Consider the following 23,564-nt stretch of genomic DNA (forward strand, 5'->3'; position numbering starts at 1 on the left):
GACTATAAAGCACAATCCCATTCAGAATGCAACCAAACCCAGTGAAAGAAATAGATTTGTTTAACTGGGATTGCAGCGGTACCACAGAACTTTGACCAGATTTTAAGATTTTATCTGCCGCATGGCAACTATTACTCCACTTTTGTAATGGCATGCATTTCACACTTAAAAATTGAAGCATCTCACTGTGTGAGATGACCCTACAAAGAGTGTCACATTACTTCCTGATATGCCAGTCTACATGCACTGATATGGCAGTAATGGCAATGCCAGTGTTAGGAATGTATATCTCTCTCAGGTTTGTTTCTTCAGACTTGATCTTTTATCCATTTCCAAATTTACTGTGATCTGACAAATGCCATGCTGGCATTTTATTGGGGAAAAACTTCATAGTTTGATATGTTCATATTTCTACATTTAAACATGTACACATTCTAAACATGAACAAGTGTCAAATACAGCTGTCTACATGCTGTCAAATATATTCATATTGTTGTTACTATCATTATTATTAACTTTATTTCTCCTCCACATGGCTCACAATTACATGATACAATCCAATAAATCTAAAAACAGCAAATTCAAAAATTAAAAACAATTAAAGAGTAATCAAATATTTGTGTCATCGATATAAGTTAAAATACAGTTAAGATACAATAAAATACTTGTACAAGTAAAATTACATTTAACATTAAATATAATCCACAACTACCCCTACAACCTCCCCAGCAGTGTACCCCCATCCTCCCCCAAATGCTTGATGGCAATTAAATGTCTTACCTAGTTTGCAGAAGCAGGGATGTGAGAACTCTAGTCTCTCTTGTGAGAAAGTTCCAAAGTCTGGGAGCAGCCACTAAAAAAGCCCTCTCCCATGTTCCCACCAAACAAATACACTTAATTGGGTGGTAGGAGAAAGAGGAGGCCCTCCCCAGAGGACTGTAGATTTCTAACAGGTTAACAGAGAGCGATACAGTCCTTCAAATAACCTGGACCCAAACCATGTAGGACTTTATAAGTCAAAACCAGTTCTTTGAATTGTGCTCAGAAATGAGTTGGTAGCCAGTGGAGCTGTTGCAACAGTGGGGGTTGTATGCTCCCTGTAGACAGCCCATTAATAACCTGGCTGTCTCTCTTTGGACCAACTGAGATTTCAGAGCAGTTTTATAAAGGCAGCACCATGTAGAGAGCATTACAATTGTCAAACCAGAATGTAACCAAGGCATGTACTGTGGCCAGATTTGACCTCTCCAGAAACGGGCACAGTTGGCACACTAGCTTTAACTGGGCAAAAGCACTCCTGCTCACTGCTGATACCTGGGCCTCCAGATTCAGAGCCAAATCTAGGAGTCCTCCTAAATTGCAAATCTGGATTTTCAGGGGCAGTATGGCCTTGTCTAACACAGGCTGAATCCTGATTCCCAGAACTGTCTTTAGAGCACCTCTCTCTTGTCTGGATTATGCTTCAGTTTGTTTGCTCTTATCCCATCCATTACAGCTGTCAGGCATAGGTTTAGCACAAGAACTACTTCCTTGGAATTAGGTGAAAAAGAGTAATAGAAAAGGTGTAATCGGTATCTAGATGGCACCTCACTCCAAAACACTGGATGACCTCTCCCAGTTTTCATGTGTACATTGGCCAATGGCCAAGGAGTCAAACAGGAATTCCCCAACATCACCTTCTGAACCATCCCCCCAAGAAAGAATTGAGTCACTGAAGAGCAATGCCTCCAAGCCCCATCCCAGAAAAAATGACCCAGAAGTATATCATGGTCAATGGTATTGGAAGTCACCAAAAAGTTCAGAAGAATCAACAGGGACACTCTCTCCCTGTCCAGTTCTCTGTGTAGGTCATCCACCAAGGTGACCAAAGTTGTCTGTGTCCCATAGCCAGGACTGAAACCAGATTGAAATGGATTTTATCAGGTTTTTTCCCTGCCTGGAAATGTGTAGATTTCCAGCATGACAAGCCTGTTCCCAATTTCAAGTGGCGCAAGGAAGAAAAACTAATATCCCTCACCCACAAAAAAATCCAGAATGAACAAAATTCTAACATATATCTAACATATAACAATCCATATAGTCAGCTTTGAAATATAGCAAATACCTTGCAGAATTACTGTCACACAGAAACATTTTGATAGAAAGACCTGTAACAGTGTGATTTCCCTAAAATAGTTTTGAGAAGTGTATATGCTTAGTGTTTTCCCTCCCTTCCTACCTTTCCCTTTTCTTTCCCTTCCCTTTTTCTTCTTCTTTCCCTTCTTTTTCTCCTTCCTTCCTTCCTTCCTTCCTTCCTTCCTTCCTTCCTTCCTTCCTTCCTTCCTTCCTTATCTTCTTTTATTTCTTTCCTTCCATTTCCTCCCCTTGTATCTTTTCCCCTTTCCTTTCTTTTCATTTCTTCCTTTTTCTTCTTCTCCTTTCCCCTTTTTCTCCTTTCTTCTCCCTTCCCCTCATGCATATGTCACCTAGCAACAGACAGTCTACTTCGCTCCCTTTATTTCTCAGTCACACGACAGAGGGCAACTTTATCTAGCCACTACCAATCCACTTTGTTCCTTTTTTTTTTTGCTGTGGGTCCAAAAAAATGAGGGATTTTAAGTTCAAATCCCTCAATTATTTTAAGTTGCTTAATGCAGGGTATGTGTGCCATGTTTGTTCAACATCTATCAAGCCATGTAGTAGCCTTTTGTGGTACAAACCAACCAACATGTTTTGACTTGTATATAGAGATATGTTAATTCTAGCAACCTTTTAGAAAAGTGAGATTTGAGCTTTCTTTTTTCTTATATGGCATTAACTTTATGTACATGTATTGATGAGAAACATTTACTATACTTCATCCTTAGTAGTATGTGAACTTCCAGAGTATTAAGATTTCCATGACCTATTTTTTTTACATTTCTTTTTGTTAAGTACTTATAATGGCTTTTAGCTGTTGTTGCATTTTCACTCATGTTTATTCATAAGTATACTCCATGCTATATAATTTTTTCATAGTGATAATACAGCCTTATTTCCAGTAATACTATGACCTTATCAGTAGATGAAGTGTGAGCAGATTTAAGAGTCTGGTTGGAACATAAAATGAGATGTGATAAAATTAAAGGACTGGATAGAAAATGAGTAAGGTTTTTTTTACAAAAAGCAAAAATCTACATGGGTATTATGATTTTTGTTTTAGATATTGGCTAAGGCAGGCATTGTATCTGTACTGATTTAGGCAAAGTTGTGTTATCCAATTGGATCACTCTATGTGTGCATACTTATATATAGGCAGACCCCGAATTGCAAACATCCCACTTACAAATGACTCATAGTTACATATGTTGGTAAGACAACAGGAAGAGAGAGAAATCTATCCCCAGGAAGATTTCCTGAAATAGTTATCATGGGGGGAAAGTGTCTCAATTGAAGCTTTATCATTAACACTTGTTTCCACAAAATCCAATTCGCACAGGGACAGAACATGGGGTGAAATCTTCTGAACAGAGGCACAAACAGTAAAAGAAACATCACAAAGGTCTTAACCCTTCCCTATTCTATCCAAAGCTTCTATGTACACATACATGGCTGGAGTTACACTTAAGAGGTACCTGTTCTGACTTACAGACAAATTCAACTTAGGAACAAACCAACAGAAGCTATCTTGTTCATAATTTGGGGATTCCCTGTACACAGTCACAAGGTCTCACACACACACTTATTCCAAAACTGTATTCAAGTTAGGATATTTAGATGAGACTGTGGACTAGCCACTTCAACAATGAACATTTAAAAAGATTTGGTTGCTTTGAATATTATATTGAGGCCATTCAAAATTGTAGTAGATCAGGCTTTTTCTCTCCCTTATAAACAATCTAATTATTCTGTAAATCATCATCGTCATCATCATTTTACATTTACCAGCTCACTCATTTCATCCCAAGCTACACCATCTTGAGGAAATCAAAATATTTTACCCAGTATGAGTCTACACTGACAGCTAAATTTGGAGACTGATTAGGACTTCCCCACTTACTGTCCACATGATCCAGCTGGGCAGAAACTATATCAGTGTCCATGGAGTGACATCTCAGCCGCCCCAGACATGAGGCTCCATCAACCTCAAAGGAATCAAAAGTACCTCTGCTGGTTTCAGAATTGGCTGAATGGAAACAAGAAGGGGAGATATCTCCCTTTTTGCTGGTTGTGTGGGTGCCTTGTTCTAACATCAGCAGAGGTATCCATGATGACTAGGAGCTCAAATATGCCTCTCTTTCCATTTGGGCATAGTGATAGCAACACTCCTACACTAATTCTGGGAAAGGATGATGGCACAGTATCAATTTGGATAGTGAATCAGTCTGAATCAGACCTGATCCAGCTGCCCCAACAGGTACACAGTCAAAAGGTACCCCAGAGTTTCCAGCAAGGTTCAGAGTACCTTCCAACACTTTCCAAATCAGGACGAAGTCACTAGAAACTGGAAATACCAACTGGAAATTGGTGAACATTGTGGAGACAGGCAAGAGTGAATTCGATGTGAGTCCATTTTTTTTTCTTTCCTCCTATTGACTCACCCTCAAATGTAAAGTAGATGTAAAGGCTAAACAAAAATGAAACTGAAATTACACCCAGGTAAAAATAACTTTTTAAATTTGTGTAAACTGTTAAAAAGACTACTAGTGTGATATAAAAACAAACAAAATGAACTTTTCACAAATATATTTCCAAATGTTTCAAAAATAATTTTAATTTTTAGCAAGTTGTAATTGTAAAAACATAAATAATTATTGGAGAAAATGAGTAATTACTATAATACTTTTAGAAAACAAATAACAAATACAAAAAAAAAAGATGGACAAGTAGATTCCTCTAAGCCTGTCTATCAAAGTCCCTAAAGAGTATAGCTCTCACTTTTTAAAATTATCTTCCTTTCACATTTTAGATAAACACATTTTCACATAGGCCTTTTAAAAATATTTTCCCCAAAACTTTTGTTCCATGGATCAAGCTACTGGCGATTCTTCTGCTTTTTGCTCCCTTCTTTTGTTCTGCCTTGTGTCCTTCTTGTCTCTCTGCTTTGCCTTCTCTCTTCTCCATTGCTGTCATCTTCAGATTTAATTTTGGCTATGTTTTGGTTCAGTTTCTACCTTGAGCTTTCTGACAGGGACTAACTCCTAGGTCTGGCTTATTTATCAACCACAATTTTAACTTTCATTTTATTGATTTCATATATGTCAATATAAAATAGCACAAAGCACTATTAATCCCATCTAGATCAATATAAAATAGCACTGTTCCTCACAGATGTCATCCTCAAGACAGAAATATAGCATTACTAATATGTAGAAAGGGGTCACAACATGATTGATAACTGCAAACACCTTCACTATTATTTTGAATTAACCTGTAATTCCTCTTGATTAATGATTATGCAAACAAACAAGTGATGCATGTTGTTTGCAAATAGTTTTTCATGTTTAACTGGTCAAGTATTTACAATGTGGTAAGAATGGCCTGAACATAACATTTAATGATATATTTATCTAACCTCTGTTTTGGCTTCAATTAAATTCTCTCATTGAGAAAATTTGCATTTATAATCAACAATTATATATTGGATTATATGTGGAAATAAGTTATGGGTAGTTTTTATATGTAGTAAAATAGATGGATAGATAGATTGATAGATGATTGATAGATAGATGATAGATGATAGATAGATACTCTTCTATTTATGTCTATAAGCAAACAGCAAAATTAACAAATTACTGGAGATAAATTCTACATAAATTATGTAACTGCCTCTACAACAGGTGTTTCAGAATTAGAACCAGTTAGAATAATGTCTTTAACCATTAGATGCACTGACTGCAAATTGCAATTCCACAATATATGGAAGTAATGCATCTGCTATTTCAACTCTGCTGGATCCTTTATGATTATAAATTTTTCTTAGGAAAGTGAATTTTAAAGCTATATAATCAGTGTTTGCGAAAATGTCCATTGGTTGCAAATAAAATGTCTATCCTCCACCATTCCTGATAGATAAATTAGTATTTGACTGTGTCATATCCCTATCTCTCCCCTTTTGCTCTGTTAAAGGCAATAATCTATATATAAGTCTTGAAATTGTAGTCAAAATACAATCAAAAGAACTGGGTTGACTTATCCATGGTTTAATATGAGTAATGTACCTTAATTCTTATTAAGGCACATCCCCTTCTGATAAACCATCCCCTTCAATTAGTAGATAGGCAAAACATAAAAGCCTAGTCCAATTCAGGAGAACCTGTAAGAAGTACGAGCCCCCGTTATTCTCTCCCTGTGGTGCTGATTCTGACCTTTCGAATTTCTGGATGGGAAAATCGCTGTGGTCAGAGGCAGCTGTCCCTCCTGAGGTGGCATTGATGCTTTCCCATCTCTGCAGAATGATCCTTGACTTATCCATAAGTCATATAAAAATCTATAATTTTACTTCCAATCTCATCACATTGATGATGTCCTACAATCTCATCACATTGATGTCACATAAGGAGATCTCTCAGGCTCTGTAGCTAATTGGTGGGGCAGCAGGGAATTCTGCTTTGAGTCTCCTTCGAGAGAGATAAAGCCAGGTATGAAGAAATATAATTATGGTGATCCTGGCACCCATCTCATCACCTGCAGTGATGCCTCTCCATCACATATGGGGAAGCATCACCACACAGCTCCCCCCCCCACACACACACACACACACTGGCCCCATTGTTTTAAACAGAACATGGGAATCCTCCCATGCTCTGGGTGCAGCATCGTAGGATGCTTGCACCACAGGTGATCCACAGAACCCCACCAGAAGTTAGTGTGTATTGTGTGTTGGACACTGCAAGTCTCTGTGGACTAACTCAGTGGTTAAGATTGTCTGTGGAGGTGCTGCTCTTGGTCCCACCTCCTTCACAGGTGCGGTTGGTGGGGATGAGAGACAGGGCCTTCTCAGTGGTGGCCCCTCAGCTATGGAACTCCCTCCCTAGCAAAATCAGATCTGTCCGCTCCCTCCTGACCTTCAGAAAGAACCTAAAAACATGGCTTTGAAACCAAGCCTTTGACCAATAGTGCAGTACAATAAGTGAAGTGGAATTATGTGCAATAATGACCAAAATGGCTTTTGACTATGTCTTTGGATTGTGTGATTTTAATAATGTGTTTTAATGTTTATGTTGCTTTTAAAAATGTATATGTTTATTTTATTATATGTCTGTTAATATGGCATCAAATTGGCCACTCTGACTCTCCTTTGGGGTGAGAAGAATAGGATATAAATACAGTAAATAAATAAACTTGTCACAAGCATCCAATGACGCTTGCAGCCCCTTGTGTAATAAAGTCCCTTGACATACACAAGATTGACTTATACATAGATATATATGGTAGATAACCAAATTACTCCCGAGCTCTGTATCAGAGATATTCATATGATTTCTGTGCACATTCATATTCTGAAAAAAATCTATCATGTCTCTCTTCCATTTTCTTTCAGACACTTCTTAATTTCTTTTTCACATTGTCAAACATCTTAGTGATGGAATTAACTTCCCCTTCTTCTCTTCTGTGTCACTACTTCGATGGAAATGGTTATTTCTTAACAAAGCTGTGCTGTTCTCATACTAGTCTGTAACTATTCCTGGTCTCCAGTTATTGTGATTTACTTCCCTCCTCACCACAGACCTTAATCAAAGGGTTTATGCCCTAGCGCCCTACTCTACGGCCTTGTGACCAAGGCCATGACACTGGAAAAATGTTGGAGCATATCATGATAGTATCCCATCACTAAAGAATTAATAAAATGAGATCTGTCATTTTAAATATGAATTTCTAAGACTTCAACAACACTTCCCGTGCTACAATTTCAAATAATTGTTTTAAGAGAAGAAATGATTTTAAGGAAATCTTTTGAAATGTCCAGTTTTTGAACAAAAACTGTTATTACACTAACTGGATCCATATCATGAAATTAAGTCTTTGCATATTACAGGCAATTCCATTTAAATGTGAGAAAATGGTGATTTAAACAGCAAGAGATCTATATTTTGACATTATTTGTTTATAAAGGACAAGCTATCAAAATGTTTGTAATTACATGATTGTATTTTTCTTTGTCAACTCAGCCTTTCTAGTTCTTAAGTTGAGGTATAAAATTCATGAATGGCAGTGACAATAAAGTATATACTACTTTTTTTATTATGGTCCAAAGACCCTTATTATACTATAGCATACAAGTATACTACTTTATTTTGTTGCTGCCATTTATTTTTATGCTCTAGTGCTCCTTAAACACACTGGAGCCCTCACCTTGGATCGGTCTAATGCCATACTTAAAGGCATTAGATCTTAAAGAGGAGATACTTACAAATGCATTAGTTCCAAGGACTCTATATGTTATTCTGGTTTTAGTAACTTTGTAGAGCTGTTTTACTTTGCTTTACTTCGATTCTTTCAGACTCTATTAATGAAATTGCATTTAATGAAATAAAATTTAAGTTGACATGTTTTTGAGTTTCTAGTATCTGCTACTAAAGGCCAGCAGCTGCCCAAATTGTATTATAAGTAGAAAGTCCCACTGGATTCCTTCCTGAAAACTCTAACTTTTTTTTGTTTCACATATGTTTAACTTGAAATTAGTACCTATTCATTCTGTCACACACAATCACATACAGAGACATAGAAGCCATTTTATGGTCATATCCCAAATTTCAAATCCAAATACAGGTTAAACATGCCTTACCCAGAATTCTGAAATCCCAAATTCTCCAAAATCCAAAATCATTCACATGATTGGCTAACATAGTGACACTTGTGCTTTCTGATGGTTTAGTGTACACAACATTTCTTCATGAACACAATCATTACAGATTTTGCATTAGATGTATATTATTTTTATTTCGTATCAAAAGCATTGCATAAATTAGTATAAAACTGATAAAAATAGAAGGTGTGCAGGCGGCTAAATATCTTTTGACCAAAAACGGGCAACAGCAATGGCATTGTCTGTAGCCTCCAACAATTCCTCCTCTGTACATGAGGCAGGGCACAGTGGACAAACATACAGAGTTGTCTGTTATGCTCCAAAGTCACACAAAGGTATGTGATTCTTTTAGGTAGTGCCTAGGGCTGGGCGGTTTCGTTCGTTAATTTCGTAATTTGTTATTGATTCATATTTAAATTAGCTTACGATCCAATATTGAGCCATGCAGGAGCAACTAAAAATCGAAACGAATTTTTCAATTTATTTCTTAATCATTTCGAAATCGTTTCGAAATCGTTTCAAAATCATTTCAAAATCGTTTCGAAATTGTTTCGTTATTATTTCCGTATGTCTGTTGCAAGTTTTAGAGTTGTTTGTTTTATCAGTGATAAAAAATAAATTATCACACCAACAGTCAACAACAGAAGGAGAGGGAAGCTTCAGAAGTTCCCCCTGTCCCATTTGGAGGGTTTTTTTTGCATATTGCGCAATCGCGTCCGCCATTAACGAATCGATTCGTAATTGTTTCGTAATTGTTTCGTAATTTACAAAATTTCGTATATTTCGAATTTTTTTAAAGAAAAATTTCGGAATTCTTTTAAAAAACGAAACGCAAAAACCCCCTAAAAACAAATCGAGTTTAGAAACAATTTTTTCCGTGGTTACCCAGCCCTAGTAGTGCCATTTTGCCAGGTTGTCTTTTGATCTGCCCACTCTGCTTCTGAGTCTATTTAGGCACTTCCAGGTTGCCCATTCTTGGTTTGCCCCTGGAGGAAGACCCTCGCGGGGGGTGGGGGCATCCAGTTGGGATTTCCTGATTTAGCTGCCCAGAGGGATACCCTTGCTGTTATTGGAGGGATGCCAAGAGGAGGAGTAGTTCTCATAAAGCTTTTCCTTGATTTGAGTCTGCTGGGAGGCGGCTGGTAGCCATGTAGTGAATGGCTTTCACAGTGTTCAACCTGTATATAAAACATAAAGGAGTTCCATGTTTAGGTATGGGCCCCTCATCAAGGTATCTCATTATGTCTGTCTGTGCAAATATAGGTATATCAAAATGGGGGGAAAAACCCAAAATACTTCTGGTTCCAAGAATTTTGAATAAAAGTTACTCAGTCTGTATATCCATTAGCTCAAAAATACTGAGCTTGAAGATGTAGAAGATACATCTATCCCTGGTTCTAGGTTTTCTGGCTTATTTTTAATTTGATAGAATTCTATTGCTGCTGAGTGTAAGATCAGGTTTCAACTCAAAATATTACACCAGTTAACACACATTCTGCTTCCTCAAATATTAGACTTATCTTTGAGTATATTTGAACTAGCTTTCTCCTATTAGTTCTAATTTTTAAAATACATAACATTTGTCATATACCAGTCTTTATCTGGTCACCCATAGAAAGTCATGATAACCACATCTAAGAAACTAGAACTGATGTGGTCTATCCAATGACATTTTCTTAATCAGTGCCCTAAATAATCCCAAGAACAGGCCTAAAAACCAAGACACCAGGAATTTGGAGGAGGGGGAGGTGGTGGGCTGTGTTATGTGTGTGCATGTGTACTTCTGAAAATGTGTACTTTCCACAAGCATGTGATTCCCCTCTATTAATTTTTAATGCAATTTGGTTTTCGTTTGGCCTGGGCTGCAGTAATTGATAGTGGGACTGATTCTGGGTTGTGAAATAACCCAGAAATCCTATGCGAAGCAGTAGTAAAGGAAAACATTGGGAAATGTGAAAAATCTTTTATGTAATTTATTTCAGCTAGGTTTTCTGGGTTCCTGTTAAAGCTTCCTTCTCATTCATACTCTGCATGATCTTAAGTTAAAAGCATATACACTGAAAGTATATAACCCCCTGGAACAATACATTAATGTCACTGCAATGTTTAATCAATATTAATACATAGGCACTTTTGTTTGAATCAGGGAGCCTGATTTGCTCTTTGGACCTCACATATTTGAAAAAAGAGGGGGGAAATGAGTGGAGATAAGATTGCTCCTAAAAGCGGTGTTTCTAATTTTAGTTACTTGTCTTTAAATTTTATAGATATTTCATAGAATTTTATTCTTGAATTTCAAAAGAAAATTCACATATGTGTTAGAGTGAAATTCACATTTGTTTTGTATGATAACATATATGTATCTCATTAGGCACCAGCTTAGAATGAGAATTAATTTGTGCATGCAGGCATCTGCCTTTTATTGAAATGTACTGCTATGTGCACATATGCATTAAAAACAAAGATTTTAAAAAGGAATTACCAATTGATTAGAAGCTTAGTTTTTAATGAAAGTTTTTAAGATGATTATCAATGAACTAAAACAGCCTTCATAGTAGCTAAGTTGAATGTCATAAGGAGAGCAGATATTCCACATTAAAATATCTTTCAATAAAGGAAGCTTTTATTACTATTTGTGGTCATAACAAAAGTATAATTATTGCACAGGAACAGGACTGATTGGTAGTGTAATCAGATTCTGTGTGTGAACTTGTATATTCCTTTTCTGATGTTGCTATTAATCAAAAGTCAATCCTTTTAAGTCAGTATGTTTTGTAAAAGCCTCTGAAGATTATATTAATATGAAAGCAATTGCAGAATTAATGTGCAAATAGTTGAATAATTAATACTGATTCTTCCCCATTTGTGAATCCTTAATGGCATTAGGTTCTAGTTATGAAGAGTCACTCTATATAGGCTTTTGGCTTTGCTGACATTTTCCACTTCATCACATGGGCAAATTTACCTGCTGTATGACACTTTTGCCATAGTTCGAGGACAGAGCCTTCCAGATCCCATCAAATAATGTAGATTTACTTATGGCAGGGTTCCATCCCTGAAAGCATCATACAATGGAGCAACAAGAACATGGGAGGCTTTCCATGTTCTTGTTGCCAGCAATGGAGCAAGCGTGGGGGAAGCCGGGCAACTGTACTTTCCTCCATGGGGAAGGCGGTGATGTGGGTGATGTGGGGCATGGGGTGATGGATTCCCCCACTGACCACCATATTTCCTGCTCTGTCTGATGAATCCCCCTGCTGTCATCCACATTGGGCAAATTCATGTGATAAGGTCCTTTATCATACCTAAAGTTATCTGCTGAAAACTAACTGTTGAATTGTTAATTAAATACAGGTATTTATTTAAAATAAATAAAAATTAATAAAGACGTATGTAATTATATAATTTTAAATAAATCCTGAAAGTTAATTCTTAGAATATCATTATTACAGCAAATCCTATTCACTCTGGAACATAACTTCCCTACTATCATTCATGTGGATTGTGTCCAATTAATTTGATGAATATATTTATGATTTGTGAGCATAAGTTAATTTTGTTATCTTCATTGGGTTATTTTAGATGTTCCATGAACTGGTCAGGTACACAGTGTGAGCGACTAGCTCCTAAGAGCAGCAAATCCGACCATATAAGTACAAGTAAGTTTTTTTCAAGAGTAACTTCGTTTTAGCTGGTATTTCATGTGCATTGTATTATGCGATCTTCCTGAAGGCCTCTTTCAAATTCTTTTACAGCAACTCTTCTGTAAAATAAGAACAATAATAATGGGAAAGCACCAGGGGGAACTAAAGGGGAAAGGAAGGGCAAGAATAAGAGGCAAGCAGCTCACACATGAAATAGAGACACATTAGCAATGTCATTGTTGTCAGTTCATTTCTCTCTGAAGCTCAGTAACTTGAGCTCTACAAAACTGCAGAGAATCACAAAACAAATTCTACTGGTGATACTAGTATATTTTTGGGAAGAGTGAGGAAGATTAGTATATCCACAGTCAGTACTAATGGTAGCAATCCAGTCTACTTGACAGCTTTTTAAAAAAAAGTTGTATTTTTTGCCAATGAATTGAAGGCATCTTACAAAATATTCCTCCACGTCCTCTCCCTTTAATTCCAACTACAAACCTATGAGCAAAAGTAGAAACATAGTGAAATTTTTGGCAGTATATGCATTAAGCCTAATTTCCTCGTGTTTTAGACTAACCTAATCAATATATCACGCTGAACCCAGAGAAAGATATTCAGGTTAAATGTCCTAGGTCCCTCTTTGTGTAAAGAGAGAAAAGCTCCCCTCTCTGTTAATCTTCCATTTACAAGCAAAAAACATTTTCTTCATCAGAGACCCCTTGAAGCTGGAGTTATTTATTTGCACTGGTGAATTTTAATTTGATTTTTCATCTTTATGTTTTAACTGTATTCTGGTTTTTATTTGAACGGTTCTCCTCCTTGCAGTCTTGGGCCATTTTTTTTTTTGCAAGTATATAACATATAGCCTACATCATAGCATTGTTCCAGGCTGATACTACAGAATTTTCTAGGGCGCCAATGATTTTTTTTGGGTGATACTCACCCCCCACCCCCACCCCCACACACACACATTCAAGAGAGGCTACTGCATTACTTAGACTGCACTCCCAGTTTAAGCTATGGAGGTAATTCCAACAGTAGAGCTATCCTATAGGGTCTTGGCCTATGTGACACACTGGTTGATAAATTGGGCATACAATATAACATATTGCTGGGATAATTCTCTAAGTTTTCTAGCTACTTATTAGTACTACAGCTACTAAACAATTCCACTTCTGTTTGTTGCAGGAAGCATTGCAATCATTGTTCCACTCGTCCTCTTGGTGACATTGATTACAACTTTGGTAATAGGCCTGCTCCTTTGTAAAAGGAAACGAAGGTGAGATTTTTCTTTGTGTGGTCTAGGAAAAAACTATGCATGGGAATAATTGAACACAGTGAAGGTACTGTGGAAAGGATGTATTTCCAGAAAGAGGAAATAATTGATTTAAGTGTGGATAATACATTATTTATTATGCAATGTGAAACTGAAAGTTTAATTCAGATACAAACCCATACACATAATGTTAAACACATTCCTTAAAAACATATCAGAATTGCAGTTTTCATGTAATATCATACACAGCACATAAAATAAAAACACAAAGAATAAAGTTTAACCATGACCTCACAAGCTGTGATCCTGATGGAAAAAGTCTTCCTTGTTTATGGTCCTATGTTGTTGGTTTTTTTTAAAAAAACAACAACATGAAAACCTTTTTTCCCAAAATTAAACAACGAGCAGAAGTAATACAAATGTATTAAGTGGTTTCTTCTATTTTACTTCTTCACATACTGAGCAGCCATTCCTAGAATCACAGATTGTACCTGTCTACAATAGTATCAAGAGATTTATTCACTATTTTTCTCTGACATATTGTAGGACAAAAACAATCCGACGGCAACCAATAATAAATGGAGCAATCAATGTAGAAATTGGAAACCCATCATATAATATGTATGAGGTGGGGCATAATCACAGTGAAAGAGGTCTTTCAGATTTTACAATAAATCCAGAAAAGGTAAAGCTGACTGTTTAATTTACTTTTTCATTCAAACAGTTATGTATTATTTAATAATTTCATCCCTTGGTAAAAGAATGCCTTCCGTGCTGCAAAAAAAACTTTAATGCAGTGGAAACTTGCATTGTTCTTGTGCTTATCTAGGATGGGTCCTTTTTACGTGTGTGAACTATGCTATAAAAACTGAGACTGGGTATACTTCATCTATTCCTCTCTCTCTATATATATATATGTGTGTGTGTGTGTGTGTGTGTGTTTCTAATGTATATTATATTCAATGGGAAAAAAACCTTGGCGATTTTACTAATGTTTTAGTATGCTTCTGTATGAACACAGGTGTTAGTAATCTGCTTTAATATGCTCTTACACCTAACACATTTTTTTCAAAAAAATTGTGATGTAGGCTTTAACATCTCAAGTTTTGTGAGGCCAGCTCCCTTTTTATTTAACTTAATAAACATTGTACAATCACAAACAGTGTGTTCTCAATCTATAATTGTGATACAGAAGCAATGGTGACAGCCACATACTATTATATAAAAATTATAAGAGTTGCATTGAACCTTTTAGGAATGATGGAATAAAATGTTTTTAATAGTAATCACCATGTTAACAGCCCATCTGGTCTAACATTCTGTTTATGGAAGTATACTGTTGGGTGCCCCTAGGAAATTCACAAGCAAAGGAGGAAGCTGGCAGTGTTCACTGTCACTTGTCTCCAGAATCTAATATTCAGAAGCATAGCATCCATAAACAGGTGCTATTTAGTTAAAATGGAAAATAATCACAGTTAGAGCAAGGCACCATGAATGTGTCCAAACATTAGTAAATATCTGAGCTAATAGCTATCTTCACATCATGTGGTATTTGACATCTTAAGCATTCATTCAATTATGCATTGTTTAAGATAGCCATCTCTACTGCAAATCTTCTGTTCTAGGATTATAAAAAGGGGGCAAAAGGGGCAAAACACTGCCTTTCCTGTATAGCATTCATGATTTTGCCAATCCCTATCATATTATTTTTTTTCGCACAAGACTGAGAAGTCCACAATGTCTTTACATTAAGGAATTAATGCAATTTTACACCACTTTAAATGTCATGGCTCAATGCTGGTATGGAAAGTGAAAATGCCCTGATCATCTTAGGTCCCCCCCCCCCCCCCCCCCACACACACACCCTATTTATAAAATCCTCTCAAAATGGTGTGATGACTGCCTCACAGGGAACAGATGCATACTTTCCAGGTGGCACCCCAGGAAAGGAACAAATGTATCTATACTTCTTTTTCTAAAACTGTGTTACATGTTTTGGAGTAAAAAAAGAGTCTCTTTGTTCCCTTCCTACACAAATGAGATTGGGTGAGAAGAAAATTGTGCCTTTTCTTTGTTTAAACACCTCCACCCACTCCAATTTCTCTTTCTTTGTTTAAGTAGGGAAACAAGAAACCAGCTGGCATGGGGGAAATAGATGACAATACAGGGGAAGGTGAGAGCATGTGATCTTGAGCACCCTTAAATCTGGCAACTCAGTTCTAAAGAGGAAATCATTCTCATTGACCCAAAGAGCAATCCTCTTTTAAAAACCCCTTTAGAAGAATGCTTCCTACAAAGATAGAGATGTAAATCTTCATTGATTTCATTCTTACCCATTTGAATGAAAAATTACAAAATCTTTTCCTTGGTGGTGGACTGCCATAGTTTCTATATATTTTGCAGTTGGATTTTTCCATTTTGTCACTTTTTGTTTTAGGAGAAAGATGCCAAACTGTTCTGTGGAAAAAATGTATTTCCTGAAATGTATTTCCTGAAATGTGAAAAGCCATCAAAAATAGACCACTTTGATAATGAGATGAGGATACATCTAAACTGTTGATTTAATGCCACTTGACACTACCACAAACTTTCATAGGCTCAATGCTAGGGAAGCAAGGGAGTTGTATTTTACAAGGTTTTTATTCTTCTTTGCCAAAGAGTGCTGGTGCCTCACCAAACTACAGATCACAGGGTTCCATAGAATTGAGCCATGGTGTGAAATTGCATTATTTTCTCAATGTAAAGGCAGTCTAGGGCTTTCATTATGGAAAAGATAAAATGATTTTTTTTCATGCCAACACAGAGGACAAATCAAGTATTTCTTACCTCAAATGCTTGGGACCCAAAAGTGTTTAGCCCAATGATACTCAACCTGTGGGTCCCTAGGTGTTTTGAGCTACAACTCCCAGAAATCCCAACCAGTTTACCAGCTGTTAGAATTTCTGGGAATTGAAGGCCAAAACATCTGGGGACCCACAGGTTGAGAACCACTGGTTTAGGCTTTGGGGCTTTTTAAATTTTGGAGTAATTGCATATGTATAATGAAATATCATCTTGAAGATGAGACACAAGTCTAAATGCGAAATGGTTTGTGTTTCAAGAACACTATACACAAGGCATGGAGATAATTGGATACATGTTTTTAATAATTTTCTACATTAAATGAAGTTTGGATACATTGAACTATTAGAAAGCAAAGCTGTCCCTATCTCAGCCACTCATGTGGACAATTTTGGATTTTGGAAAATTTCAGATTTTTGATTTCCATCTAAGGGGTTATCAACCTGTACATAATAGTTACCTGATAAAGTAGTAGCTGAATTATGCATAGTTTTATAGCTGATTCCACAGACTCAGTTAATTAATCATAAGCATACTGTACAGGGTATGCTGTGCCTAGTTCTTAGCCATCTGATAAAATATAGGTTAACTTGCAATATGATCTTCAGTGGAAATACTTCTTGTTATTATGTTATTTAGCATCCAAGGAAACTTTGAACAGGAACTTGTATTTTATTTTTAAATGTTTATATAGAACATAAGAAAGTTGTGGTAATGTGTTTGCTTTCACTAACTGCTTGTTTAATAGCACTATAGAGTTTGAAACAAAGATGCACTATTTTAAAATCAGAAACTTAAATGCAAAAACTGCTCTATTTAAATGCAGGCCAGATATATAGGGGGAGGGCCCACAGTCTTCAAGCTTTCCCATACAGCACCGCCAATCTACCTAAACTCTGATCTGAAAGGACCTCTAACTGCAGGGGTGAGAAAGAGCAATCCATTTTCCATGTTCATTATGTCACAGTACCCTACTGGAAATTAACACACAAAGAACATTATCTCCTTTTTTTAAAAAATAGCCACTGTAATGTAATATAAAATAATACAGCTGAGCACATGAAATCAATATGCACTCTTTGTTATATAAACAGCAGACAGGGGCAAGGACAGAGCAACTGCCAGTTCAGAGAGAGATTTGGTTAGGGAATAAACATAAAAGATAAAAGAAGGGTGGTGTCTCCAATAGGAGATTTTGTAAAAATGAAATAGGAGTTTGGGAGAAGGTATGTTTGTTTTCCAAATGGATTCCGGAAAAGGAGTTATTATTCCACTCGTTCCACTGCCCAGAGACCCATCAGCTCCCTGAATGCTGCCATTTGCATAACAAAAATGCATATTATTCATACAATTAATTGCACGCCTAGTCTGGCCCTGTGAAAATAGAGCAAGCATAAGGAAAAGCCTGCTAATCAGTTGCCGTGTTTAATGTACAGCATTTGTTGAATGCAGTACAGGATTGGTTGTTGCCTCGCAAGAGCAAAAGATGCAGAAAACATGTTCTCTTTAATTGCATCTGGTGCTTGACCCGACCTCATTTTTGGAGAAATAGAAGTAGGAAGAGTTACAGCTTAGCCACATTATGAACAAAATAAATCAAAGTAGCACAAAGGAAAAAGAGGGATCATTCCATAGACTGGGGGCTAAAAGAAAAGGAGACCTCAAATGCAAAGATGTATCTAGGAGTACTCTCAAGACTCTTTGCCTTAAATCCCAGTGTCCCCAGAGGCTTCATAAAGCTGAAAGCACTGGAGACAAGATACATACTCTTTGGAACTCGACAGTTCAAGTTCTAAGGAGCTGAAAAACAGCTCTCCAGAATTACTCTTTGAAAGTGACACTATGAAAGTAATTAGTTACGCACGGATCTTTGAGCCCACAGAGCCAAGACATTCAATAGTATACTGTGGATTGGGAATCTTACACCAATGTTGTTGAATTGCAACAACAAGCACCCAGCAGCATTAGCCCTGCTTTCTAGAACTGCTGGCATGATTTCCACTCCAAATTATAAAGCATCAAGCAGATACCAAGCTGGGTCACACTTCCTTGTCCTCTTGATAAAGGCAATTTATCTAGGCTGGAACCCAAACTGAACTGGGCTGGCAATATCCAGCACCTAAAGCTGCTAATGTTCGGCTTTAATCTTCAAACCTCCCAGAATCAACCCCCCTTTTCTAGAAAAAATGTGACTTTCCTCTCTTACATGCCTCCTGGAGCAGTGATTTGCCTTTCAGATAGATCACATTGACCTCCTTTAGAATTTGACATCAAAATATGGAGGTCTATCAAGCCAGAGTTGGTTCCCATGAAAGTCTATCAAAACCAGAACTGGATTTCCAACCATATCTGAGATTTTTTTCTAATTATGGTGCTAATTATGGTGTTAGTCCAGGAGTCTGTTTTGTCCATGGAGATTCTTGGGAAGAAACTGGCCCCAAAGACACTTCCTGCCAAGCAAATAAGTTGTGCAACTTATTATTCTCTCTGTAGTTTTGAAGTCTCCTTCATTCCATCATTTATGGTGCAAAGGTATATAACTACAAAAACAAACAAACTACAACTTTATTCAAGCATACATCCTCGGTGCAGCATGCAGTGATATAGTTTAAGAGTAACAAGATGCTTCTTCAGCTACTTGGAACAAATTGCATTTGCCCTTTGCAATTGCTAAATAGAAAGGTTAATAACTGCATAAATAATCAAAGACCTTTTAAGATTCATGAAGAAAGTAGAAAGCTTATATTAATGAATGAATAAATATACTAATTTATAACAAGCAATTTTGGCAAGTAGATTATTCCAAGATTACATTGATATTAAGATAATATTCCAAACAAATGAACAGTTTCCAAATTATATTTCTGGCATAATACAGTGCTACAGACCAATGTTATTGGAGGATTATAACAGTATTACACACTATTTAAGATTCTAATAGCCTATACAAAATTGTAAATTCCAGAACCCTATTAGATTCATTCAAAATTTGATGGTGCTCAGTCAGTAAAAAAATAGAACCAATAAGTCAATGCAACACATATAATTCAGATAAAATTACGTGTACTGAAATCAGATTCAAATTATAGGTATAAAGTAGTGCAATATAACACAACTGTTCAAAATTAAACTCACTATTCCAAAAAAAAAATGTATTGATAATCTCTAATTTAATTATCACTGCCTTTATAATAATAAATATTATATAATAAATAATAAATATAATAATATATTATAATAAATAATATAATATTATATTATTATATAATTTATATAATAATCATCATCTTCATACTCAAGGATGCATGTATTTATACATTTTGTGTGCATTCATTTGTAATGTGGTGTCTGTGTTTTTGCATGCATTGAAACCAACATGTTGTACCTACAACAAAGGACAGCTGGAAATATGTACCAGGAGTTTTCTCAAATTATAGGGCGAGAGTTTGGAATTAAACAAAGTACAGTTTTCCAAAATGCTCTTGCACTGCAACTCCCAGCTGCACCTAAAAGATAATTGTCACTAGTAAAAAATGCTGTGAGTTGTAGTCTAGGCACATTTGGAGGGTGGAATTTTGCCCATCTCTCACTTTAATCAATGTTAGGGCCCTTCCATACAGCCATATAATCCAGAATATCAAGGCAGATAGTGATAGTATCTATATCATAACAAAACATTTTGAAATATTCCAAATTATGGCTTTCAAAATGGGAAAATCTGATATCCAGATGTCATCTTTCAACAGAGAAAACTAAACAAAATGTTTGAAATGAAGCAAAACAGTCTTGCAACACTTAAGCACAGAGTGGAGAAGTGTTGGAAAGATCCATTGCACAAGGTGTCTTCCAACACTTAATTATATAAGTGGAACTGTAGCTTTTAACAAAATATTCAATCTTTATGGCTCACACATTAAGAAATTTTCTATCAGAATTGGAAAGTTCTATGCAAGCATTGAGCTTCACTTGCAGAATACCTTCATGTAGACATGGTACATGTAAGAGACTGAATGAATTGGTTTTTAAGATGATGCACTGAACATACATAAAGATATACACTCTCTAGAGATATTGTAGTGGTTTAGAGAAGTCTAACTTAGAAATAAAATTCCAGGTTTCTTAAAAACCTGCTTCAAAGCAAAAGATGTTTTTCAAGATCCTCTCCCCAAAGCTGAAATCTTCTCTGGCTCAAATTAATATCTAGGCTGAAAGATACTACCCCCTCCCATTTATACCAACCTCTGAATAAAGAGAGTGAGAAAACTGGGAGGATAAAACATGCTCTGTCTCCCTTAGTATTGCATTGATACACTACAAAACACACAAGGCACAAGGGAGTAAGACACAAGGTAGTAAGACACAAGGTAGTGTCCATATCTGTTAGAAATAGGGACTTGATCAGATAGGTGAGAGGGAAGCGAGGGAAAGTGTTGGAAAGAGTGGGGACCTGTCTTACCCTGTTTTCTCCCAGCAAGTTCCTGCTTCAGGGCTGGCCAGCCATCCCACATCCTTTCTCTGTCTTCTTCTCACTTTCCCCCACTTTTCCTGTTGCCCTGCTCCTGAAAATGGAGTCTTATTTCTGTTTCAGCACGTTGGTAAGATGTATTCTCATGGGCAGCCACTAGAAGTGGCCGTGCATCATGGGATGGCCTCCATGGGACTCCATTTTGCCAGCATGCCAAAATGGAGAAAAAATTGAGAACTTCCATTTGATGAAGTCGTGGTTTGTTTTGTAATATGAAGATATAAATAATTTGGAATAATTGTTGAGGAATTATTTTTCTTCTTAGGATCCATGTCATCAATTTAATTAAATGCATGTGCCATTATAGATTTAACACCTCCTTCTGATGTCTGAGCCAAGGCAGTTAATCATTATGTCCTTTGCTGATATATGCATGTTACGTGCTCTATAAAAAAAACAGTAATTTCTCATTTATTTGTAATTCAGTCAACTGACATATGATGTATTTATTTTTTCCAGACAACAAACTACTCCAATCCAGTGTATGCAAAGTTATACATGGATGGGCAAAACTGTCGAAACTCCTTAGCAAGTGTCGATGAAAGGAAAGAACTCCTTCCAAAGAAAATAGATATTGGCATAAGGGAGACTGTGGCATAATCCATTGTAATCTTTTGTATACTGTATAAATGTATAAAATATAAGGATTACTTTTCTATGTACCAACAGTATTATAATTGTTTTGGCATCAGCATTACCTCTGGATTTTTTCTGTTTTGTTGGTGGTTTTCTGGGTTTTTCTTTTGCTGATGACTTGACTGACCATTTGTATGGTATTTTTATGATAAAAAATCTGCACTACAGTACAATTTACAACAATGCTGCTGATATAACACACACTGAATTTGTTAAAAATTTAAAAAAATCCTTTGTAGTGTGAATATGAGCAATCTATTTTATATGAACTTTTTCTTTAATTTTACTTAATCAATGAAGATGATATCTGCACTTTTCCATTATATGGTCTGACGGCTGTAGTACAGTGTGTGAAATTTGTTTCTGTTTGAAATGGTGGAAGTATGATTGGATGGTCTACTCTCTTTGTGCCCATTAGAAATTCACTTCTGAACCTTAAAAGTTAGGAGAACCAAATTTTGCAAATCAAGCATAACTCACTTTTACAATTAACTTTATGTTGTTGCCAAGAAGCTATGAGTACTATAGAAAACATCTAATGGTCTGCATGAACTCAGATTATTCAATTCTGAAGATCCAGTGGTTGTCCAAGCTATACTGAACATATAAACCATGTACAAAATCCTCTGTATTTAGTAAAACCTTATAGAACTTAGCGATATACAACTTACAAGTGGAAAGACCTTAATTAAATTGTGATAAGGTCTATTCTGCAGTCCTATAGATAGTAGCCTACCTGGAGCACAAGAGGGCTTTGCCTATACACATATTATGTATTTATTTACTCAGCCACATGCAGTATTTGATTATATGATGTATTATTTGATTATATGATTATTTCCCCTTAAGGAGAGCAAAAAGCCATAAGCACACACATTGACAACAATATTCCTAAAAGGAGGGGGTAAACCCCATTCTTTCATAGAAACATTAATTCAACCACATCTTATCATTCTGTATCTATGGAAAGATTATTTTTAAAAACAGTATGGTCAATTAATTTTAAAACTTATTTGACAGACCTCAGAGTCCACATTCTCAACAGCAGAGAGTGTTCAGTGTAACGAGTTTCCAGCACTTTCTCTGATATTAGCTTATTTTATGTTGTTATCAAGAATAAAAAAGGAAAAACAATACAATTTGCCTTTTTTAATTGTGACAGAAATATGTAGTGCAATTTCTCTAGCCTGTTTGGAGAGGGAAAAAATCCAACCCTTGAACACTTTTATATAGAACTCTAAAGGCACAAAAGACTTCACACACCTGTACACAAAGAATTGGAGGGCTTTTCATTCCTCTGGTATACATTACTGGTTTTTAGCTGTCATAAGATATTAATCTAACAGATTAAATATATTTGTGGTGGCTCTATTCCCTTTGTACAAACATTGCAAAAATAACTGCTGTTTTATAAAAGTTTTTTGTTGTACTCTGTGCATGCATACTACCTATTTCTAAAATTTGCCATGCTGAGGCCTTTATTAAAAAGAACTTGATTCATGTAATAGCAGTGCAGTTTTGCTTGAACAATACTTTGTGTATCACAAAACGTTTCAGGTTCTGCTTAAGTTTTTTTTTTTCCTTTCAAAACATTGAATCCCACCTTTCATTTGGGCAAAAGCAGGTATCTTGCCTTTGTTTCTAAAAATGTTACCTTATTCAGATGAAACTCCTAATGCATTTCAGGCTGTTGAGCACTTGCTCAACAGTACAAAACATATTAATTGAGCAATATCAACTCTCAAAAAATTAAATGATAAAATAGTAATCTCTTAAATGCTTAAAAGGAAGAAATCCTCACTAAATTTTGCTGGGACTAACTTTTGAGAAGATATACCTAGGTGAAAGATATATAAAGATGTTTGAAGGTACAGA

At 36.1% G+C, this 23,564-nt stretch overlaps 1 protein-coding gene across 5 annotated transcripts in view; it reads left to right on the plus strand.

Annotated features, from left to right (window-relative positions):
* LRP1B (LDL receptor related protein 1B) overlaps positions 1-23,194 on the plus strand; it is a 1,041,366-nt gene extending 1,018,172 nt beyond the window's left edge. For 4 of the 5 annotated variants that reach the window (XM_067472799.1, XM_067472824.1, XM_060776192.2 and 1 more), the window contains 5 exons: positions 12,350-12,426; positions 13,600-13,690; positions 14,234-14,372; positions 17,355-17,453; positions 21,513-23,194. In XM_067472799.1, coding sequence (XP_067328900.1) covers positions 12,350-12,426; positions 13,600-13,690; positions 14,234-14,372; positions 17,355-17,453; positions 21,513-21,653 — 547 coding nt within the window. In that variant the 3' untranslated portion in view covers positions 21,654-23,194. The remainder of the gene's footprint in view (positions 1-12,349; positions 12,427-13,599; positions 13,691-14,233; positions 14,373-17,354; positions 17,454-21,512) is intronic. The other variant, XM_067472815.1, reaches the window with a different exon arrangement.
* The last annotated feature ends 370 nt before the right edge of the window (positions 23,195-23,564 follow it).

The sequence above is a fragment of the Anolis sagrei genome, chromosome 1 (assembly GCF_037176765.1).
Source record: "Anolis sagrei isolate rAnoSag1 chromosome 1, rAnoSag1.mat, whole genome shotgun sequence".
In the NCBI taxonomy this organism is placed as follows: domain Eukaryota; kingdom Metazoa; phylum Chordata; class Lepidosauria; order Squamata; family Dactyloidae; genus Anolis; species Anolis sagrei.